This window comes from Camelus ferus, chromosome X, assembly GCF_009834535.1.
Source record: "Camelus ferus isolate YT-003-E chromosome X, BCGSAC_Cfer_1.0, whole genome shotgun sequence".
Lineage (NCBI taxonomy): Eukaryota > Metazoa > Chordata > Mammalia > Artiodactyla > Camelidae > Camelus > Camelus ferus.
The window spans coordinates 88,826,350-88,847,386 of record NC_045732.1 but is presented as its reverse complement, the minus strand read 5'-3'; the positions used below and the strand labels follow the sequence as shown (position 1 = coordinate 88,847,386).

The window sequence follows — 21,037 nt, the reverse complement described above, 5'->3', positions numbered from 1 at the left end:
GGGGAAAATTAGAATTGTTCATAAAACAAATCTTTCTTCTTTACACTCACTCATTTACTTGAATGGATATTCAACAATATTTACTGAACATTTGCTTGTCTATCAAAGCCCTGCTTACCTATCCAGTCCTCTTTTCTACTCAGCCAAGTCAACAAATATTTTTAGGAACCTGCTATATATTAAGCCCTTATCTAGTTGCCAGGGAAATCTAACCTAATTTGAGGGAGTTACAGAGGAAATGACATCTTAGTTGAGATCTTACTGATGTGTGGGAGTTAGCTACTTTGGGATACTGGTAGCAGGAACAGACAATATTCCAGGTAAAAGGTGACATGTTAGAAGGCCTGGAGTGTGGTGTGGAGAGAATAGAGTGTGTAGAAAATGTGAAAGAAGTACATTCTAGCCAGAGTGGAGATAAAGATGAAGTAGTGAGAAGTGAGATTGGAGATGTAAATAACTGCAAAATCTTCTAGGGCCTTCCAAGTCATGCTAAAGGTTTTGCACTTTATGCTAAGGTCAATGGAAAGCTACTAAAGAATTCTAAGTCTGTGATTGACCTGATCAAATTTGCATTTGAAAAAAATTACCCTGGCTACAGATTGGAAAGCAGATTGGAAGAGGGCAAAAGTAGATGCAAGTGTCTTCTCTTATATTTAAGTCTTTAAGCCATTTTGAGTTTATTTTTGTGTATAGTGTGAGAGAGTATTCTACTATCCAGAGGGAACCTTAATTCAAAAAGATACATGCACCCCAATGTTCATAGCAGCACTATTTACAATAGCCAAGACATGGAAACAGCCTAAATGTCCATCTACAGATGACTGGATAAAGAAGTTGTGGTATATTTATACAGTGGAATACTACTCAGCCATAAAAAGAATTAAATGCCATTTGCAGCAATATGTGTGGACCTGGAGATTGCCATTCTAGGTGAAGTAAGCCAGAAAGAGAAAAAAAATACCATACAGTATCACTTATATGTGGAATCTAAAAAAAAAAAAGACAAACTTATTTACAAAACAGAAACAGACTCACAGACATGGAAAACAAACTTATGGTTACCAGAGGGGGAAGGAGGTGGGAATGGATAAATTCAGAGTTCGAGATTTGCAGAATCTAACTAATATATATATAAAAGATAAACAAATTCATACTGTATAGCACAAGGAACTATATTCAATATCTGGTCATAACTTATAGTGAAAAAGAATATGAAAACAAATATATGTATGTTCATGTATGACTGAAGCATTATGCTGTACACCAGAAATTGACACATTGTAAACTGACTATACATATATATACACACACACACACATACACATACACACAAAGTAGATACAAGATTAAATAGGCAACTGCAGTAACTCTGGCATACAGCTAATGGTAACTTAGACTAATGTGATGGCAGTGGACATGGAGAAAAGTGGCAGACCCATGAGCTATTTGAAAGGTAGAATCAATTGGTGATAGATTCGATGGAGAGTGGGAAACGGCAGGGGCAAAGATGACTACTAGCTCTCTGGCTTGGGCAACTGATAGGATAGGGGTACCACAGAAGAGAACATTGGAAGAATAGTAGATTTAGAAGGGAAGATGAGTTTAGTTTTTGGTAGTGTTAAGTTTGAGGGTCTCTGCAATCTCTAAGTGGAGATGTTAGATATACTTGGTTGAAGCTCAGGGTAGAAATTTGTACTAGACACACACATTTAAGAATCATCAATAGATCATTATTTAAAGCTATGGGAATGAATGTTATGACCTATGGAGAGAGCATAAAAGGAGAAGAGAAGAGGCTAAACGAGAAAACTTTAAAAATCACCAGCATCAGTCAGAAGAAACTCCACCAAAGAAGACTAAGATAGAATGGTCAGAGAAGTTGGAAGAGACTCAGAACAGAGCAGTACCATGAAAAACCAAGGAAAACCATTAAGTCATATGCTGTCAAGTGGTCAAACATGAAAAAGATTGAAAGTTGTCCTCTGAGTTACCGAAATGGAGCTTGTTCATGAATTTTTTTATATTTGGAAGGAAGTTCAGTGGAGAAAAGGGTAGGGTGAGAAGTCAGATTGGATTGGGGTAAAGAATGACTTGAGAGGTGAGGACCTAGAAATGGCATCATACATATGAGTTTGGTTATTTGAGGGCAGGAGGCAGATTACTCTTTCTATGCCTTAATTTCCTCATCTGGAAAATGGAAATGTAATAATAAACAAGATTATACTGTATAGCACAGGGAAATATACACAAGATCTTATGGTAGCTCACAGAGAAAAAAATGTGACAATGAATATATATATGTTCATGTATCACTGAAAAATTGTGCTCTACACTGGAATTTGGCACAACATTGTAAAATGATTAGAAATCAATAAAAAATTTTAAAAAAATCTGCCTCATAAGTTTGTTGTGATTATATCAGTGTAAAGCACTCAGCACAGCACTGGTACATACTAAATGCTCAATAAATATGTTTTTATTAGTAATAGTACATATGAAGAGCAACTGGGTACCGGGTATTTTTTAATGCATAATTTTCCTTAGGATTTCTAGGCTTTTAATTCCCATAAGGTCTAGCTTAATATCATGCATATTTAAAATTAGCCATCTTATATAATGGATTGGGCTTGGCAGAACCGAAGTCATTTTAACTTATTTGATGATGGGAATTTCAAGGCTTATTGGTTTAGCTTGCTGTAACAGCATTATGCTTCTGCTTTTATTTTGTTCCAAATATCTCCTCATTATAATTATAAGACTTATGAAGGTATATACTTGCCTTCAGTATAGATAGGCTGAGTTATCTAGGAGAACAACATGATAATTAGAATGTTTTTGGCCAAAGTAACAAAATTCAATTAGAAGTGACTTAAACAATAAGGGCCATTTATTATTTCAAATAACAAGAATTCTTGTGAAAGGAGGTTCCAGAGTTGGTTAATTCTGTGGCTCAGTTATGTCATCAGAGACCCAGGTTCTTTCCATCTTTCCACTCTAACATCCTGAGCAGCCTCACTAACCTTTGTACCTGGTAATTAGACCCAGGGTTCAGAATCATACATATAGCATGATCTTCTATATATTTACAGATGTCGAGAAGAATGTGTATCAGTCTATTATTAGTAGTTATCTGGAGCATGGAATGTATAGGAAGAATGTTACTTCCACTTTATGCATTTCTATACCATTTGAATGTTTTTCACAAAGCATCAACAATAGAGGTGTTTTCATTTCTAGCTGATATATCACATTGCAAAAGAGAAACATCATTCTTGAAAAATATTGTTTTGAAAATACAGTTGTCCATTAGTATCCGCAGGAGACTGGGGGCTGGTTCCAGGACCCACAGATGGTATCAAAATCCAAATATGCTCCTGTCCCAGAGTCTGCCCTCTGTATCTGTGGGTTTGAATCTTCGGATTCAACCAACCACAGATCGTTTATTAAGTTTGCAATCTGTGCTTTGAATCCATGGATGGGAACCTTCGGATACAGAGAGCTGACTGTGTATTTACTGGAAAAAAAAATCCACGTATAAGTAGACTCGTGCAGTTCAAACCCGTGTTGTTCAAGAGTCAACTGTACTTGAAAAGTGCTGTTGAATGAGATCATGAACCCTAAGTTTAAGGATTCTATCCCATACTAGACTGTCCTTAAAACTGATGCTGCAGGAACCTAGAGTATTCAAATTCACAGAGATGGAAAGTGGAATGGTGATTGCCGGAGACTGAGGGAGTTGTTGTTTAATGGGTATAGAATTTCAGTTTTGCAAGATGAAAAGAGTTCTGGAGACTGGTTACGTGACAGTGTGAATGTATAATGCTACTGAACTGTACATTTAAAAATGGTTAAGATGGTAAATTTTATGTTATGTATATTTTACCACAATTTAAACATTTTTAAAATTGGTGGTGCTTTTACTGTATTACAATGTGGGCGAAACAGAATTTTAGAAAAAATGACAGTGATAGAGGGCATTGAAGAACTATGGGTGCCCTTTAACACACAAATAGAGATGCATGTTTCCAAACCTTATAAAAATCTGCTATCTCACAATTATTTTCTTAATTAACCTCAAATGTTTTCTTCACCACTGTCAGGAAATCACTCCACCTGACTTCTGATGAGCGGAAACCCTAGGGCCCTTTTCTGGGTGTGGAAATGATGCCTTTCCCCCCAAATTACCCCTTTGCCATATCCCCTAAGAACCCCGAGGGTGGCATGCCTGTTCCCCACCCTTCCACTAGGAATTCTCTTCCCAGAACCTCTGTTGAACTTGATGCAGCCTGTCTTTTCTCCATCTCCACCCCCTCCTACTTCCCCAGAAGCAGGAAAAGCGTCTCATCTTCCTATAAGAAACAATTGTGCTTTCCTTGAGCAATTTGTCCATTTTAATTTTATGGCAACCAATATTTGCCTGGTTAGGTTTTGCTTTACACATTGGCAACTATGAACTCTAAACCCAATTTCTGGCCCACCAGTAGTGAGCGTATAATACGCTCCCTGCTTCATGCTCTGACCTAGCCTGCATTCAATTCATGTTCAGTATCTTCATAAGTCACCTTAAATCATTTTGGAAACTAGGCAGAGACATTCATAAACATAGTATAAACATACAACCCTTGTTCAGGATTTTCTAGGTATTTATCTCAATTCCAATAGGAAATGGGTTAAAAATAGCAAACCTAGGAAAGTTAAAAATTATTTTTAAAAAATTTAATATCTTTACACTATTAGTTTTCTGTGTTCTCTTTTAAATGGACCTCAGCTTGATCTTTCCTTCTATCTTAATTCCTTCACTAGAGATAACACTTGGGAATCAGCTTCACCCAGCACCCTCTCCACCTCCCCGGCTCCTGCCAGCCCCCAACCCTGTGGCATCATTTCTTGGTGCTGGTACTCTTGCTTCCTCCCAAGGACTTTTCTTCCCTAAAGTGTGAGAGAATGGTGCAATGGGAAATTTACACCAAAGATACCAGTGAGGTTTATTGACGTCTCAGGAAACTATTTCTATTTTAATACTTTGTTTCACGTAGAAAAATCATCTGAGGCAATTCCCTTGCATACACCACCTATAGTACTTAGTCTTTGGGAGAATTCTCTTCCAGAAGCCTTCTTTTTTACAATTAATTATCCACATTCTTACTAAAAGAACCAATCAAATCCAATATTTGATCCACATTTTGGCCAATTTAAAAACTTTACTGTGGCTTATGATTCTATAGCTCAAGTTCAAATCCTACCTTCCCCAGACATTTCACACTATATCCCTGTTGATGTCATCAATTTCAGTCAGGCAATCTCAGGATTTCCTGGATAAAGTTTTCCAATAGGAAATTCTGAGCCTTTGCCTGAAACTAAACTGGTTTCTTCCCATCCCTTAGATATCAATTAAAAATAATCTCTTCCAGGAAATCTTTCATAATTAATTTAGAACACTTTGCCACACCATACATTTCTCTTCTTTTGGCATTTTAAAATAACTGTCCTTTATAATCCAGCTAAAGTACCATAATTTCTGTACATTGGGTGTATGTATATTCTTCAGTTCAGGTTGGCATGTCTTTTCAATTAGGTTATAAACCTTATAAACCTTAGTGTTGCATGTTCTGTATTGTGAACTTTCCAGGCATTTCAGTGATGATGATATAAACATCACTATCATGAGTTAAACTTACTAAAGTTCCACTTGTTCAAAAATACATGTGTGTGGAGATATATATATATATATGAATTTTTTAACAGAAAACCTGAACTTTTCAGATTTGTTGCATGTCACCACACAACAGCTTCTCAGTGATCAGTGCTAATAGGGGAGCCCATTGGGGGAGAAAATCCAAACTACTTGCTTTGGAAAATAGAATATTTTCACAGTATGCCCTAAGAATAGGCATACAAGTTTTTAAAATTAGTAATAATATCTAATGTTGGAGAAGTACCAGGAAATTGATATTTTCATACACTGCTGGAAAGTAAATTTGTATAAGTTTTCTGGAGGGCAGTTCGGCAGTGAGTATCAACAGCCTTGTGACCCAGAAATTCCAACTCTATGAATTTATCCCAAAGAATTCCTTAAGGATGTGCGCAAAGATTAGCTTAGAGGTTGTTATAATAGCATTGTTTATAAATGCAAGCAAAAACTTTGGCAAAAGTATGAATGTTCAGTAGCAGGGAATAGGTTAAATGAATGAGCCTTCATTATCTGAGTCCCAGTTCTAGCAATTATTAGCTGTATGACTGTAGCACCTTGCTTAATTTCTCTACCCCTCAATTTTCTAATCTTTAAAATAGGAACAGTAATAATATCTATGTCATGAGGTTGTTGAGAATTGAGTGAGCTAAGACATGTCTGGCATGTAATAGATCCTTCTTATTATTATGGTACTTCTATATGGTGTAACATTCAGCCTTTAAAAATGGTATTGCCGGTGAATTTTAACATGGAAAGATACTTGGAGTGTATTTTGGTTTTGTTTTGTTTCTAAAGTAAAAATTCATCTGTTTACCACACAGTATACAAAAGGCAAAGTGTTTCACATCACAGATCACTTCCAACTCCTTGGCATGTTCATTTCTTTGGCTAAAAGGAAGGATTTGCTGGGAACTCCAGGCAATGCTTAGGCAACTATAATAAGGTGGGAGGGGAGGCAACGCAAACGTCATCTGCACAGGGATGGGCAAAGGGGGCTGTTAATCACAAGCTGATTTTCTAGAACTGTCAGCTGGAAGCACAGAAGCACCACTTCTGGACACTTGTACAATCTCAGCTTCACGCCCGCCACACAGGCACAGTGGCACTTACAGGTAGCTGCCCTTGCTGTCCTCCTGGATCTGGTAGTACAGGGACCTGCCATACTTTCTCTTGAATTCAGACCTAATTTTCAACGTGTCCCCTTCCTTCACTGCAGGAGACCATGATTCTAATCAGGATCTTATTGTGAGTCCCCTTGCCCTTTATAGAGTCATGTAGTCAGTCAGTAAAATACAGGGGCTTGTTCTCAATACACTGGACCAAATTCAGGAAAGCATCTTCCATGTCTCCTTTGACCTTCTTTTTGATCATAAGGGCTATAACTCTTGTACCTTTTAAATACTGTAAAGGTGAGCCACACTGCTTGGCCATGATGTTGATCCACTTAGAAACATCGGTTCTTTTCCTCTGTGTTCCAGCATTAAGGAGATCCCAGGTATCTTGGGTCAGTCAGTTCATAGTCAATGACGGAGTTATCCTCTGCTCTTCTACCCTTTGCAAGGGCAACTATCAGCTTGCAGAAGTCACCAGATGGGTCAGAAACAATGTCCTTCTCCAGACCAGTCTTGTACATTTCCTTATAGATTGTTTATTTCCTGCAAGTCTGGCTTGGTCCTTGAGCAGGTAACTTCAATAAGAGGGTCCTCATCAATCCCCAGAGCCCCTTCATGGAGCAGGCTTTCAGCTTGGACTCCTCCCAGTGAGCAGGTGCTTTCAGAACACACCAAATTACCTTCTCGGGGTGGCCAGACAAGGCTGACTTCAGTGCTGAAGCAAATTCCTTATTGGTCCTTCCTTGAAAGGCGAAAGTAATATTCTGTCTCTGCTCATTGCTACAGTTGGTCAGAATATTAGCAATGGTAACCTCATCTACACCTTTAATCTTGATGGCCATTTCAATGTTCAAAGCATCTGGCTCAGCATCAAAGCTGGAGTACACTTTGACTGACCTGTATGCATTTGGGGGTGCACAGTGGTCACCTTCTAAACTGTGCCTGCACAGACTTTCGTAGACAGTAGACAGTTTGATAGAAGCTGGCCCAGGAGCAGAGGCTTGTGAGTATCCCCAGATGCGGACCCAGGATGTTTTAAGTAATTTTTTTAAAAAACTGCAAAATAGTATCTGGAAAAATAAACAGAGATACTTACTGTGGTCATCTCTCAATGGTGGACAATGCTTTTTTCCCGTATTAATTATGTTTTATACTGAGCAGGTATTGTTTATAATGAGAAAAATAAGTCAATTTCTGTTGACAAAATAAAAGATCAGGATGAACAGGTGGGGCACAGAGGATTTCAAGAGCAGGGAAACTACCTGGTATGATGCTGTAACAGTGCATGTATGTCCTATACATTTGTCTAAATCCATAGAATATATAACACCAAGAGTGGATGCTGATGTAAGCTATGAACTTTGTTGATGATGTGTCAATGTCATTGAATCTTGGCTATTTCCTCCACCTTCTAGCAAATGATTAGAAAAAACTGATTTCAACATTTTCTTAAGCAAAATATAATTAGTGAGATAACAACTCCTTAAAAAGTCATATGATACATTTTAAAACCTAATAAAAATTCATACTATCTGCTTCATAAAAATATTCATTTGTCCAACACACATTTTTTGAACACACATCTTCTTCCCACCCACCAACTCACTCCTCTTACTGCCTTTCTTGGCCACCATCCATCTATAGCTTCAGCTAGGAACCTCAGGCCAATCTTTAGTTCTTTTTACTCTCTAATCATGTCTCCAATCTGCCTCCTTCTCTTCATTCCTCCCTTTTTCGTTCAAACTCTCATCATTTTTTACCTGGCCTATGACCCTGCTTCTAATCCCTCTTCCCTCTACCCTCAATTTGTCCTGCATATGCTGCTAGGGTTGCCTTTCTAAAACAGATATGATCTTGCTTAAAATACCTTTGAGATTTAAGAACTGAGAGGGACCGATGCTCTAGGTTTCCTATGGGGCTCAAAGGCTAAAGTCCCCAAACCACAGCCTGGTTTCAGCCAAATTTCCCCTATTTTCTTCCTGCCATGCCCTATCCTGTGCCAAGTTTCAGCCACCCTGAACCTCTCTGTTCCCCAAACATGCTCCTCTGCCTGAGTGTCTCTTCCTACTCCCTGAAATGGCCCCTGCTCCCATCTTCTCTATCTCACGAATTCCTGCACTCCTCTGTAAAGCCGACTCCACGACCCCAGGCAGAGTTATATTCTTTGTCCTTTGTACTGCTACAAATCATAACTTGTTCTGGCATTTACCTGTGGCTTAGGTTTCTCTACCTAGACTTTAAATTTCTCAAGGACAGGAAAATATCTTATTTATCTTTGGATCCTCAGGGCCTTGCACCTCACTTTAATGTATGGTAGGTGTTCGTTAAATATCTTTGAACACACAGCTCAGTGTAATCTTAAGATATGATGTGAAAGTAAGATATGGTAAATTCATTACCAAGCATTTCAAGAATTAACCAGGCTGCAGATAGAGTGGATAAATGAATTCTAAAGATAATTCTCAAGCCTTATTTTTACACAGCTTTCAATCTCTCCATCCTCTCATTTCCCTTTTGTATGGGGTCTTCAGAAGCTTTGAGAAAAAACCAAAAAGGAGAAAGTAGTCCTGCGAAAGAGATAGGGCCTAGTCAACAAGTAGCAGGAGTAAAATGTGCCGAACTACTTGAAAGTGATTACCTTTAGTCATCCCTGATTATGAAAGTTTAATTTCCTGGCTAGATTCCAAAATATTTGCAGTTATTTTGTTTATCTTTCTTTTGTATGCTTGTTTAAGTTTGCTGCTGATTTAATGACTGTTTCAACTTTTTCTGGGTAATGCCTACCACTAAACTTTAATAATGGGCTAAAATTGGCAAGAAAAAATGAGGTGATTTTAAGATCCTAGTGCCTTGGGAAAGGAAGGGTAGAGATAAGCAAAATGTTCTATGAATATTCTGCCCCATATTTCATATGTTAACAGTTATTTTGTTCTGTTCTGATGTATATAGACTTTCAATTAGTATGATTTTTCAGTCAAGATTCAATTGGATTTTTGATTTCTTAAAAGCTTTAAACTTAATTAATACGGTTGCTAGCATGCATTAGGCACTCAGATATTTTTTGGTCATTCAACATTGACTTAATTAATATTTAGAAGTAATCAGAAACATTGGAGACTACTTGATTTTAATACTTTAAATTTCAGTCTCTGCCATCTTTTCCCATTCATGCTTCTGTCAGTCACCTTCATCAAATCAAACAGGTAAGAAGCTGTTCATTAAAAAAAAAAGGAAATTTTATTTTTCTTTTTAAAAATGGCTATGGTTCAGTAATCCTAAGTGAGGTCACGTGTGCTTAAGTTTTTAATTCCAGGAATGGTTTCTTTAAAAAACAAGAACCAAACCTAAAACACCCAAGGAGTCCTCTGTTTATTTGGGTTATCAACTATTTTAATAAATGGATAGTTTCCCGAAATACTGCATACTCTTTTACCTTGAATCTGGCTTCTTCCAGGGATCTCAAAGAAGACGATGAAGGCTATATATATATAAACTAATTTTCAGGTTCATAATAGCCATAGTTATCATGATTTTCTTGAACCTTCAGATGAAGAATGTTTTTTTTGACACATAAAATGATCCTTATGCTGTCATTTTGTGTTCACATGTATATGTACAGTTTTCTTTTTCTATTACCTGGTTTGAATAAATGAAACTGGTTTAGACACAAATTTAAGAGAAGTTTATGAGATGAAGCCATTTAAAACAGATTATACTAGCTGGAGTACAAGGCCTGATTGTGATAGGAACAGTTGATCATTTGTTACATAAGGTGTGCCTGTGATCTTTTCCTTCTGCTGGCCAAGTTTCACAGTTCATCTGTCTTATGGACTTTGCTACCATTTTTGTAATCTAGTGAAGCAATGACATTAGATTTCTTTGATTTGTTGTTGTTGGTTTTTTTTTTGGTATTACTTTGGTGCCATTTTTTGCAATGAAGTATAGTCAATTTACAATATTGTTTCAATTTCTGGTGTACAGCATAATGTTTCAGTCATATATGTACATATATATTCCTTTTCGTATTCTTTTTCATGATAGGTTACTACAAGATATTGAACATAGTTCCCTGTGCTGTACAGTAGAAACTTGTTGTTTATCTGTTTTATATTTGGTAATTAGTATCTCCAAATCTCAAACTTCCAGTTTATCCCTTCCCCCTCCAGTAACCATAATTTTGTTTTCTATGTCTGTGAGTCTGTTTCTGTTTTGTAAATAAGTTTGTTTGTCTTTTTTTTAGATTCCACATATAGGCGATAACATATGGTATTTTTCTTTCTCTTTCTGGCTTACTTCACTTAGAATTTTGAGTTTTCCTTAGAACCTACAAAGTATAGTCTCCCTTATGAGGAGACCTTCTTTAAGGGAATAGCCTAGATTGTTTTAAAAGAAGTTAAATTTGATCTTAGTTTACAAATTGTTTCGTTCTTTCAACAAGCATTTATTGAGCAATGTGCCAGTGGGCAACTTAAATCTTTCAGGCATACCTTCAGAGAGCAAGAGTGGGTGACTTACTATTTCCATTTTTACCTTCGAGACCAAAAGATTGAAAGCTAAGTTTAGTGCTCAAGTGCAGCAACTCTATTTAACCTAGGTTTCTAGCATACAGTACTCTTTGCCCTTGACAGTTACATGGCTCTTGACCTTTCATCCTATTTTAACAATCTTATTTTATTATAAACCATCTCACATCCATTTTGGAAATAGGCAAGATATAAATAATAAGAGTCAACCCACTTTTACTAACTACCCTAAAATAGCTGATGTTGGCAAATGCTCCAACTTTCAGTGGGAGAAACAATAGGAAAAATTCTGTCCTACTTCTGGGAAAACTTGCTCTCTACTTGTGGATTGAGTGAATTACAAAATAACTTTGAACTCATTAGAGGAAAACATATACATAAATATTAAATGGAAAAACTATACTAACAATTACATTTTGCTTAAGATTTACTGAAAAGCAGTGACTTCCATTGGTTTAAAAGACATTAACTTCTTAAACTACCTTTCCCAATTTCCCTTATTTTCTGTAATGGGGTCAAAATAGTCACAGTCACACAGTTTTAAGACTCAAAGCTCTAGGTTCATCTTCAATTCTTCCGTATTTTTCTACCGTATCCAATTAGGCATCTAATCCTATTAATTCTTCCTTGACAGCATCTTCTCTGTTCCCACTACTACTTCCTTCTGTCCCTTGGGTCCAGATTACTGTAATAATATTCTAACAGATTTCCTATCTCTGCCAGTCTAATCCGACTTCCAAAACCAACACTAGGATAGCTTGATTAAAACATTATTTTCACCTTTTCTTCTCCTGTGCAAAAAGTTACAATGGCTTCCCATTACCTATTGAATAACAAGAAGAAGAAAAGCTAGGTTGTATTGAGCACTTACTATGTGCCAGGCACTGTGATAGGAACTGTACAATCACCTCATTAACCTCACTATTATCATCATCATAGGATGAGGAAATGAGGCTCAGGTTAAGTTGCTTGCCCAAGTTCACACAGGTAGTAAGTTACAGAGCCAAGATTTGACTCAGTTCTGTTTGGCTGCAAAGCCTGTGGTCCTCACAACTATGCTATTCTACCCAAACCCTTTAAATTCAATCTCTTCGATTTCTTAAGATCCTATAAATCTGGCCCTTCTTACCTCTCCAGTTTTTTCTCATCATTTTGTAGTGCAAATTCTCCTTCAGTCAGGCTAGTCTCACTACCCTCCAACCTGCCATGTTCCTTCTCTCTTCTAAACTTTTGTTCATATGGCTCCTTCTGCTCTCACACCCTCCCCCCTACCCTCTGCTTGTCCAGATTTTAAACATCTTTTAAAGCCTACGTCAAATTTTAACTCACACAAGTCACACCACTTTTTTATTACAGACTATTTATAGTATTTATTGTTTATACTATAGGAATAATATATAAACTTTTTTGATCACACACTGCATCAATAAAAACTGAGCACATGCTTCCAATATATGTATACTGTATTTACATTATGTACATATACTACTGTGTGAATCATAGAATGTATGCAATATAGAATATAGTGTGAATCGTAGAATATATGCAAATAGAAATATAAAAAGGATGAGATGAAGCTGAAATGATGTTTTTAGAAGTTTTTAAATTTTACTTCATTACAGGTCATTATAAAGAGTGAATATGATTCATAATTCCAGTTATCTTGATGATTACGATTATTTCAGCTAACTCCTTGACAGAGCAGATGAGCTCAGCACTGTGTTTTCAGTCGTGCGTCAGATGTGGAGCCATGCCGTGAGAGGCACAAGTTTCCTGGTTATGTGTGTGGACTTGCATTACTAATATCTGCCCAAGGTTTCTTGTGGGAATCTCGTTAAGGTGCATGTCCATTTTGTGGAATTTGGTTTAGTTCAAACTAGATAATATGTCCATATGCCCACCTAACTTGGCACAGATGAACTGCAATTCATTGTAATTAGCTAAAAGCCAAAAAAACCTCTTCTCTCATAAGATCTTTTGACCCTCTGGGCTGAGTGAGGGCACCTGTGTCAATGTGTGTATCTAGTATCAGCAAGCTTCCATTTCTTACTGTCTTAGATTTTTTTCTTTGAGGGGGAGGTAATTAGGTTTATTTATTTATTTGATTTTTCAATGGAGGTCCTGGGCATTTAACTCTTGCATATATGGTCAATTGATTTTTGACAAGGATGTCAAGATCATTCAATGGGGAAAGGATAGTCTTTTCATCAAATAGTGCTTGGAAAACTGAGCATGCACTTGCAAAGAATGAAGTTGAACTCTTTCCTTACACCATGTATAAAAATTAACTCAAAACGGATCAAAGACCTAAACATAAGACCTAAAACTACAAAACTCTGAGAAGAAAACATGGGGCAAAAGCTTCATGATATTGGATTTGGCAATGATTTTTTGGATATGATGCCAAAAGCACAGGTACTACAAAAGAAAAAATAGATAAATTGAACTTCATAAAAATTTTAAACTTTTGTGCATCAAAAGAGAGTGAAAATGTGGGAGGTATAGCTCAGTGATAGAGTATGTGCTCAGTGTGCATAAGGTTCTGGGTTCAATCCCCAGCACCTCAATTGAAGAAAAAGAGAAAGAGTGAAAGGACAATCACAGAATTTGAGATGCTTGCAAATCATGTATCTGATAAAGGCTTAATATCCAGAATTTATAAAGAACTCCTACAATTCAACAACAATAATAAAACAAAAAATTCAATTAAAATACACATGGTTTATTTTAAACACCCTGATTTACAATGGTTCTGCTTATAACTTTTTTAACTTTACAATGGTGCAAAAACCGTATGCATTCAGTAGAAACCCTACTTTGAATTCTGAATTTTGATATTATCCTGGGCTAGTGATATGCAGTCCAAACTCTCATGATGTTGGGCAATGGCGGTCACTGCAGCAACCAGTCAGCCACACGATCACAAGGGGTAACAACCAATACCCTTACAACCATTATGTCCCCATACAACCCATTTCACTTTCAGGATGGTATGCAATAAATTACATGAGGTATTCCATACTTTACTATAAAATAGGCTTTGTATTAGATGATTTTGCCCATCTGTAGGCTAATTTAAGGGTTTATTTCTAGGCTGTCTATTCTGTTCCATTGATCTGTATGTCTGTCTTTATGCCAGTACCACACTGTTTTGATTACTGTAGCTTTGTATAGTGAGTTTTGAAATCAGGTAGTGTGAATCTTCCAAGTTTATTCTTCTTTCTCAAGATTGTCTTTCTATTTCTGAAAAAAAAAATGCCATTGAGAGTTTGATAGGGGTTGCTTTGCTTCTGTAGATCACTTTGGGTAATACTGCCTTCTTAACAATATTAAGTCTTCCAATCCACAAACATAGGATGCCTTTCCATATGTGGCCTATTTTTTTAAGTAACTATTTATGTAAAAAACACTTGCATACTATAAAAAGTTCAAACAGTATAGTAAAGTACAGAGAAAGAACAAATTGCCACAAATCTCACTACTTATGGATAAGTACTGTTAACTTTTAAGTGAACATCCTTTGAGCACCTCTCATTTACAATTTTACATAAATAGCATTTGTGGGTTTTTTCCTATTTAATATGTAATATGTGTTTTTCAGTGTCAATGACTAGATTTAAATCATGCTTGTACTATCACTTACTTAAGCAAACCCATGCTATAGACATTTAGTTTGTTGGACTGTAAGTAATATTTATTAATATCATAGTATTAATGGTAGGAAAAACAGTATAATATTGATTGAATGTTTGAAGTTTTCTCTTTTGAATGAATAAAGGTACGGAGTTTTTCATCTAATCAGTTCCTGCATATCCAACATACTGTAATGTGTAAGTCACGGATCTTTGCTGTGGTAGGTGCAACAATGAAAAAAATAAAGAACCAGACACTTGTTTAGAGATTTGTTTATACTCTAGGTCTACTATAGCCCAGTGAATAATAAGCAAGATACAGCCAAATAAAATAAAACTTTGTCAAATCATAGGAACTGGGTATTCAGTTTATTCTCATGTTCTTGCCTTTCAGGAAGAAGGCATGGATTTAGGGAATAGAGAAACAATACATGAATGGTGAGTAGCGTATGTTGAATTGCTTATTCTGATCATATTCACTTATATTTTTTTCTGAGATGGGCAAAGTTCAGTGTTGATGTCTTTTCTTTTGTAGGGAGGTACAAACTGCAATACAGATAACTCAATCTTGGAAAGAAAGTTTGAACGTGGTATGGTATTAGCACTTCAATTTTGTAGAAAATTTGAAGTTTTTACTGATTTTCAATGTTGGTGCTACTTAATTTTGCTGTAATTTCTAGAAATTTAAGCTCTCATTTGGAACTAAAATTATATTTGCTGCATAATTTTTTATTGCTTTTAAGAAACAGTTTAAGATTTACCCATAACAAATAACTAATAGTTTGAGGGTGGGGTTGAAAATAAATAGTTGTATGATACAAAACCATCATTCCTATGGACCAATTTCCTCTCTGTCCTGGTGGGGCCAAAAAATGTTCATTTGTGCTGGTTAAATTGCTTAGATGAAAAAACAATAAATGATTTCACTTTCTTCTACATAATTTATGAACTATATATTAGAGTTTTAAACCACAGACAATAGATTTACTGGAAAAATACTGCTTGTAACACATATACCCCATGAACATTTTAACATACAACATTTCATTTAAACATGTTTGGAATTCAGTTACATTCCTTGCTAACATTTTTTTATGTCCCTGTACATATTATGATTACTTAGTTGTAGTTGAATGATGTTTAGGGTTCTTGTCCATGGACATCTCAGATAATGACAGAATAAGAATTGAGCTGAAATTTGAGAAGAGATTCTGGTTAGATGTCAATTTCTAGATTTGGGAATTACTAGATATGGAAAGGGGTCATTGGCAGAAGCAATGACATCTTACTTTCTTTTGTACCCTGAGTGCCTTAGATGGGCATCTAGCCTTGATTGAGAAGTAAGTCCTGTAGAATGAGTAGATAGCCTCTGAAGCCTGTCACTTTTCATGTTTCGGTGCTAATACAATTTATAGAGACCATTGGATTCCCTTAACTGACCCAATTCTAATTACTTTAGGTGTTGACAAGGGTGAGTGAGTGAATCTGCAAGTGTGTTAAAAGGAGGAAAGAAGCATGTAATATAACTTTACTTGAGTCTTGGAGAAGAAAAGAGCACATTTTAAAATCCTCAATTGTGTGGTACTGACTTTGTCGACATAAAATCCATAAATATTTTTCACAGTTGTAGTTACTTTTGCTGTACCATTGTGTCTTACTTCTAACTAAATCTTTTATGATCCTTTCCTGGGCATAGTATTGTAGTTTTTCTAGAATAAAGCCCAGGTCAAAGCCAAAGAGAAAAACTTTAATTTAGGATTTGTGTATATAGCAGGTATTGCTCCATATTGAGTACTCATTCTAGGTATTTGGGAGACACTAGGGAAGCCCCTCATCTAGCGTGTAGCTCTCTTTCCAAAAGGCAAAAGGTGCCTTTGCTTATTGAAGTGAATACCTGCTTGCCTTAGGATGCTGAGAGCTCCTCACCATGGTACAAGCACTGACTCAGTAAGGATTGCCTTCCCCATGCAGCAGCTACCTCCCCAAGTATTTGATACATGGGTAATGGATGCTACAATTGTGCACTGCTTTCTACTTATACAGGGTAACAACAATTTAGAGAAAGCACCTTCTCCAGAGTGCTCTAACCTAACTCCAGCATCCTCAGCAACTTTCCTGACTGGGAGAACAGGGAAGGTAAGAAAAGAGTGCCTTAAAGTCTGTATCCCTTGAAATATTTGTCAAACATTAATATTTCACCACCAGAATCTTTTGGAGGATATATTTTGCTAAAGTGTATCTGATTCTAAATGACAATTTTCTCTTTTTTTTTCATTCCTTAAACTATTACTTACATATTACAAAAGCCACCAACTTTTAAGTATACAATTTGGTCAGTTTTGATCATTGTGTACAATCCCATAACAGTAACCATAATCAAGATATAGAACAGTTCCCACACTCTGAACAATTTCCTCATGATTTTTTGCCCTTGATCCCCCACCTCCACCTACCATAGAAAACCACTTATCTGCTTTCTGAGAAAAGTGGCAGTTTTAAAATCTCTGTTCCAATTTGGTTTTAGCAATGTTTTTCTCCATCATTACAAGCTTGTGTGAGTTGCACCGGCTTTCTTCCAAGTCCTATTCCCAGTCCTGTGCGACGATTTGCAATGTAAGTTTATGTTGTCTGAAAATACCAAATTGCTTTTACAATATGAATTTTAGAAACTTAAAAGAAATTATAGCTCCAGGTTCTGTAACAACCAAAGAAGTGACGTCTTTTTAGCTAAATTAAAATGTCATTGTTTTGGTTTATCATTTTGCATGTTGAAAACAATCAAGTGACTAAGAACATGTGAGAACATGTGAACATATGAAGAATCAGTAATTCACTAACCCTGTTTGAACATAGTCTTCCTTTGACCAAGCTTGTTGATAAGGATCAGAGCCAACTCTCCAATGAACTTTCAACAACCATACCTTCTCATTCATTTATGGTTCAAGGCAAGTCACTGCCAGGACTGCAGGTCCTTCTAGCTTCTTTTCCTCACAACCTGGGAAAATCCTGAATCCTTATAAATTACAAGACAGTCTGCTGTCCTAAGGCATTCTTGTTTCTAACCTAGATTTAGATAAAAGCAATGAAATGATGTGATGTGAGATACTACATAGAGTCCTCTTTTAGTGTATATCCTTTAATCTATTTTAATGAAATAGTTACAGGTGATCTTGTTTTCTTGTCATGATTGTGATAATTTTATTTTAGAAGTCAAAGTCCCATCAACATTCTTAGATCAAGCATCCTTGGACCATTAAAAAGAAAAGGTATTTTTATCTACTAACAGAAGTAAATATAACTTTGAATTATTTTTGTAAAATAGCATATAAACAAGGGTTATACAAAAATTCATTTTAAAGGATTTATTTATTTAAAATATATTTGATAAGTTACTCAAGACCTTTCATTTTACTTAAATGAAACTGTATGTAAAGACATTTTGAAAGCTATAAAGTACCTTATATAAATTTGAATTGAGACATTTAATTCCAGTTTAGTCAACTATTATGATTTTCATTGTGTAAGTATAATTCACCAAGCTGGCTGCCTTAAATACTTTCTGAAACAAGGTAGGGAATGAACAAATGAATAGAATGAGTCAGTCATCAAGTTGTCTGCTGAATCTCAACCCCTGCCCTGCCCCCCCGCCACATGTACACGTTGATATCCTATGAATCAGTTGACACAAATTAGGCCCACTTTCAACCCTAAAAATATCTGCTAAGGTGTATGTTCTTTGATGTTTCACCTGTTTGTGGGGCTTACTTTTGGTTCAATATATGGAAAATGACCCACCCACTCAGTAATAAAAGGGCAGTGGAAAGAATAGAGGTGTTTTTTTTTTTTCAACTCCCAGAGTCCTGGATCCCATTTCTCAACCCTGCCTCACTAAGCTACGTGCTTCTTCCTTTTTTGTTAATACCACTACTGAAGTATAGGCTTAGTACAAAGTTTAACTATAATAGGGAGGGAAAATGGATAAATAGCAAAGGAGATTAGACTTTAAAAATGTAAAAGTTTGTAAAAAAATAAAACCATTAGGATGGGAACGAAGAAGAAGAAATGGGAGGGGGAGGGGGAGAGGTAGGAGAAGGAAAGCAAAACTGTAGGGAAGGACATTGAAATTTACCACAGTGTTCCACGCATCTGGCATTCATTAACAGCAGTCTTCCTAACAACACGCCTGATTCAGCATGTACTTATATTCCAAGACTAAGACTAGATCAGTTTAGAAAACACCCTTTTGCAAATTAAGCACATTGTTTTATGATGATGGATCAGTGACCTAGTTTAGGGGTCTTTTTCCTGTGCTGTAGAGTTTGGGCTAATGTTGAAAAAACATTCAAATATATTCACTGTCTGAGAGCCATTAGGAAGTTGGAGGTCATTTGAGTATTTAATATAAAATATGCTTAAATTGAAGAGCGTGTTTTACTAAATTAAGATATTTCATCTTTTAAGACATTGACACAGAATGTTTTATGACATTGAACATACCTGGAATTTTCTTAGAATTTATCATTTTAAAAATTGTTTTTGTATTTCAATTTTGACATAATAGACTCAGTTTCTGTCCAGTGTTTTGGTTGATGTGGCATGTCCCACACAAGCTCTTGGACCTGGTGTTCAGCTGCTCTAGAGGTTGACTGTCTCATTTCTTTGAGGTGTCCCTAAAAACTCGAAAGCAAATTTTGTGTATACCACATGATCTATATATTTTAAGTCAGACCCTTCCAAACATAGACTATACAAATTTGGTCAAAATTCACCTGACTTTTCAGATGCAGTAGTAGATTAAACAGAAATTTAATTTTATTTATATATTTTGGAATATGAATATTTATTTGGGATACAACAAACTACGTTCTATTTGGAGCCCATTAATACAAGTGAAAGGTGGGGACAGACAGTATTAAAAAATCAAAAAGAGATCCTGAGGAGGAAAAACAAAAATGAACGCAGACTCTGTAAAGTAGAGAGAGTGTGAGATAAAGGTTAGAGTCTCCAAGCATTTGAAGGCATAGCTTACGGTGCTAAGTAGCAGTTACTTCCATTAGGAATAAGCAAGAACAAGTAAAGCTTCAAGTGGGAATTCTGAGAAATCTATAGAAATTGGGCAGCTATAAATATTGTTTTATAAGTAATCATGATTTTAGCAAAGAAAGTTTATTTTCTTCACTGAGGAATTTGTTTTGATTTGTCTTGTTTTTAATTCAAATCAAAGAGGAGAGAGGAGTACTTTTGCCATGATGGTGTAAGTGTCTCTGTCATGGGGCAGAATACTCAGACCTCTTTTGAGCTTTATAAGCCATGGTTATACTCCTAAGGAAGGTCTGTGAAATCTCCACTCCTAGTGATATTTTTAATGAGTAGGTAGCCTTAGCATGTTATCACTCAAATATATTCCACCCTAGAAGTTATGGGCTTGAATGGAAGTTTTTCTCACATCCAGACGTGGTTATCGCATGAATGTGTAACATTTACTTCAAACAAATGCCATTTTTTGAGATTAAATGCTTTTCCCTAATCTTTAAAATATTTTGTTAATTATATACTATAAAGGAATCTATCTATTTAGTTCATTGTGTGTATTTAGCAAAGTGAGGATAGCAATAACTTAAAGTTTTAAAATAAAGAATGAGGGGAGAGGGTGTAGCTCAGTGATACAGTGTGTGCTTAGCATGCAGGAGGTCCTGGGTTCAATCCCCAGTACCTCCACTTAAAAAATAAATAAACATAATTACCTCTTCCCCGCCCCCAAATTTTTTTAAATCAAACAAAAATAATATAAGAAATGAGATTAAATTCTGGTACATCCTTGCTGCATAGCTATCTATATAAACTCATGATGTAGAATTTAGTTAATAACATGAGAAAAAAAATCATTCAAAACAAAAAGTAGACGACATACTGTTATTAGATACAGTACAAACCCAATTTTGTATAAAAACCAATCACATGTACACATGCATATTCAGGAATTACTGAAAGTGGTTATCTCTGGGTCATGGTGATGTAAAATTTTTTCCTTTTTGTTTTTCTGTATTTTATAAATTATTTGCAATGAACAAGTTTTAC

At 35.9% G+C, this 21,037-nt stretch overlaps 1 protein-coding gene and 1 pseudogene across 5 annotated transcripts in view; one reads left to right on the top strand and one right to left on the bottom strand.

Annotated features, from left to right (window-relative positions):
- The window catches only part of FAM122C (family with sequence similarity 122C), a 54,535-nt gene that overhangs the window by 7,266 nt on the left and 26,232 nt on the right, over positions 1-21,037 (top strand). For 3 of the 5 annotated variants that reach the window (XM_032474640.1, XM_032474638.1, XM_032474637.1), the window contains 5 exons: positions 15,354-15,397; positions 15,495-15,549; positions 17,003-17,095; positions 17,484-17,572; positions 18,167-18,225. In XM_032474640.1, coding sequence (XP_032330531.1) covers positions 15,354-15,397; positions 15,495-15,549; positions 17,003-17,095; positions 17,484-17,572; positions 18,167-18,225 — 340 coding nt within the window. The remainder of the gene's footprint in view (positions 1-15,353; positions 15,398-15,494; positions 15,550-17,002; positions 17,096-17,483; positions 17,573-18,166; positions 18,226-21,037) is intronic. The other 2 variants (XM_032474641.1, XM_014567444.2) reach the window with 1 other exon arrangement.
- LOC106730977 lies at positions 6,755-7,832 on the bottom strand (annotated as a pseudogene).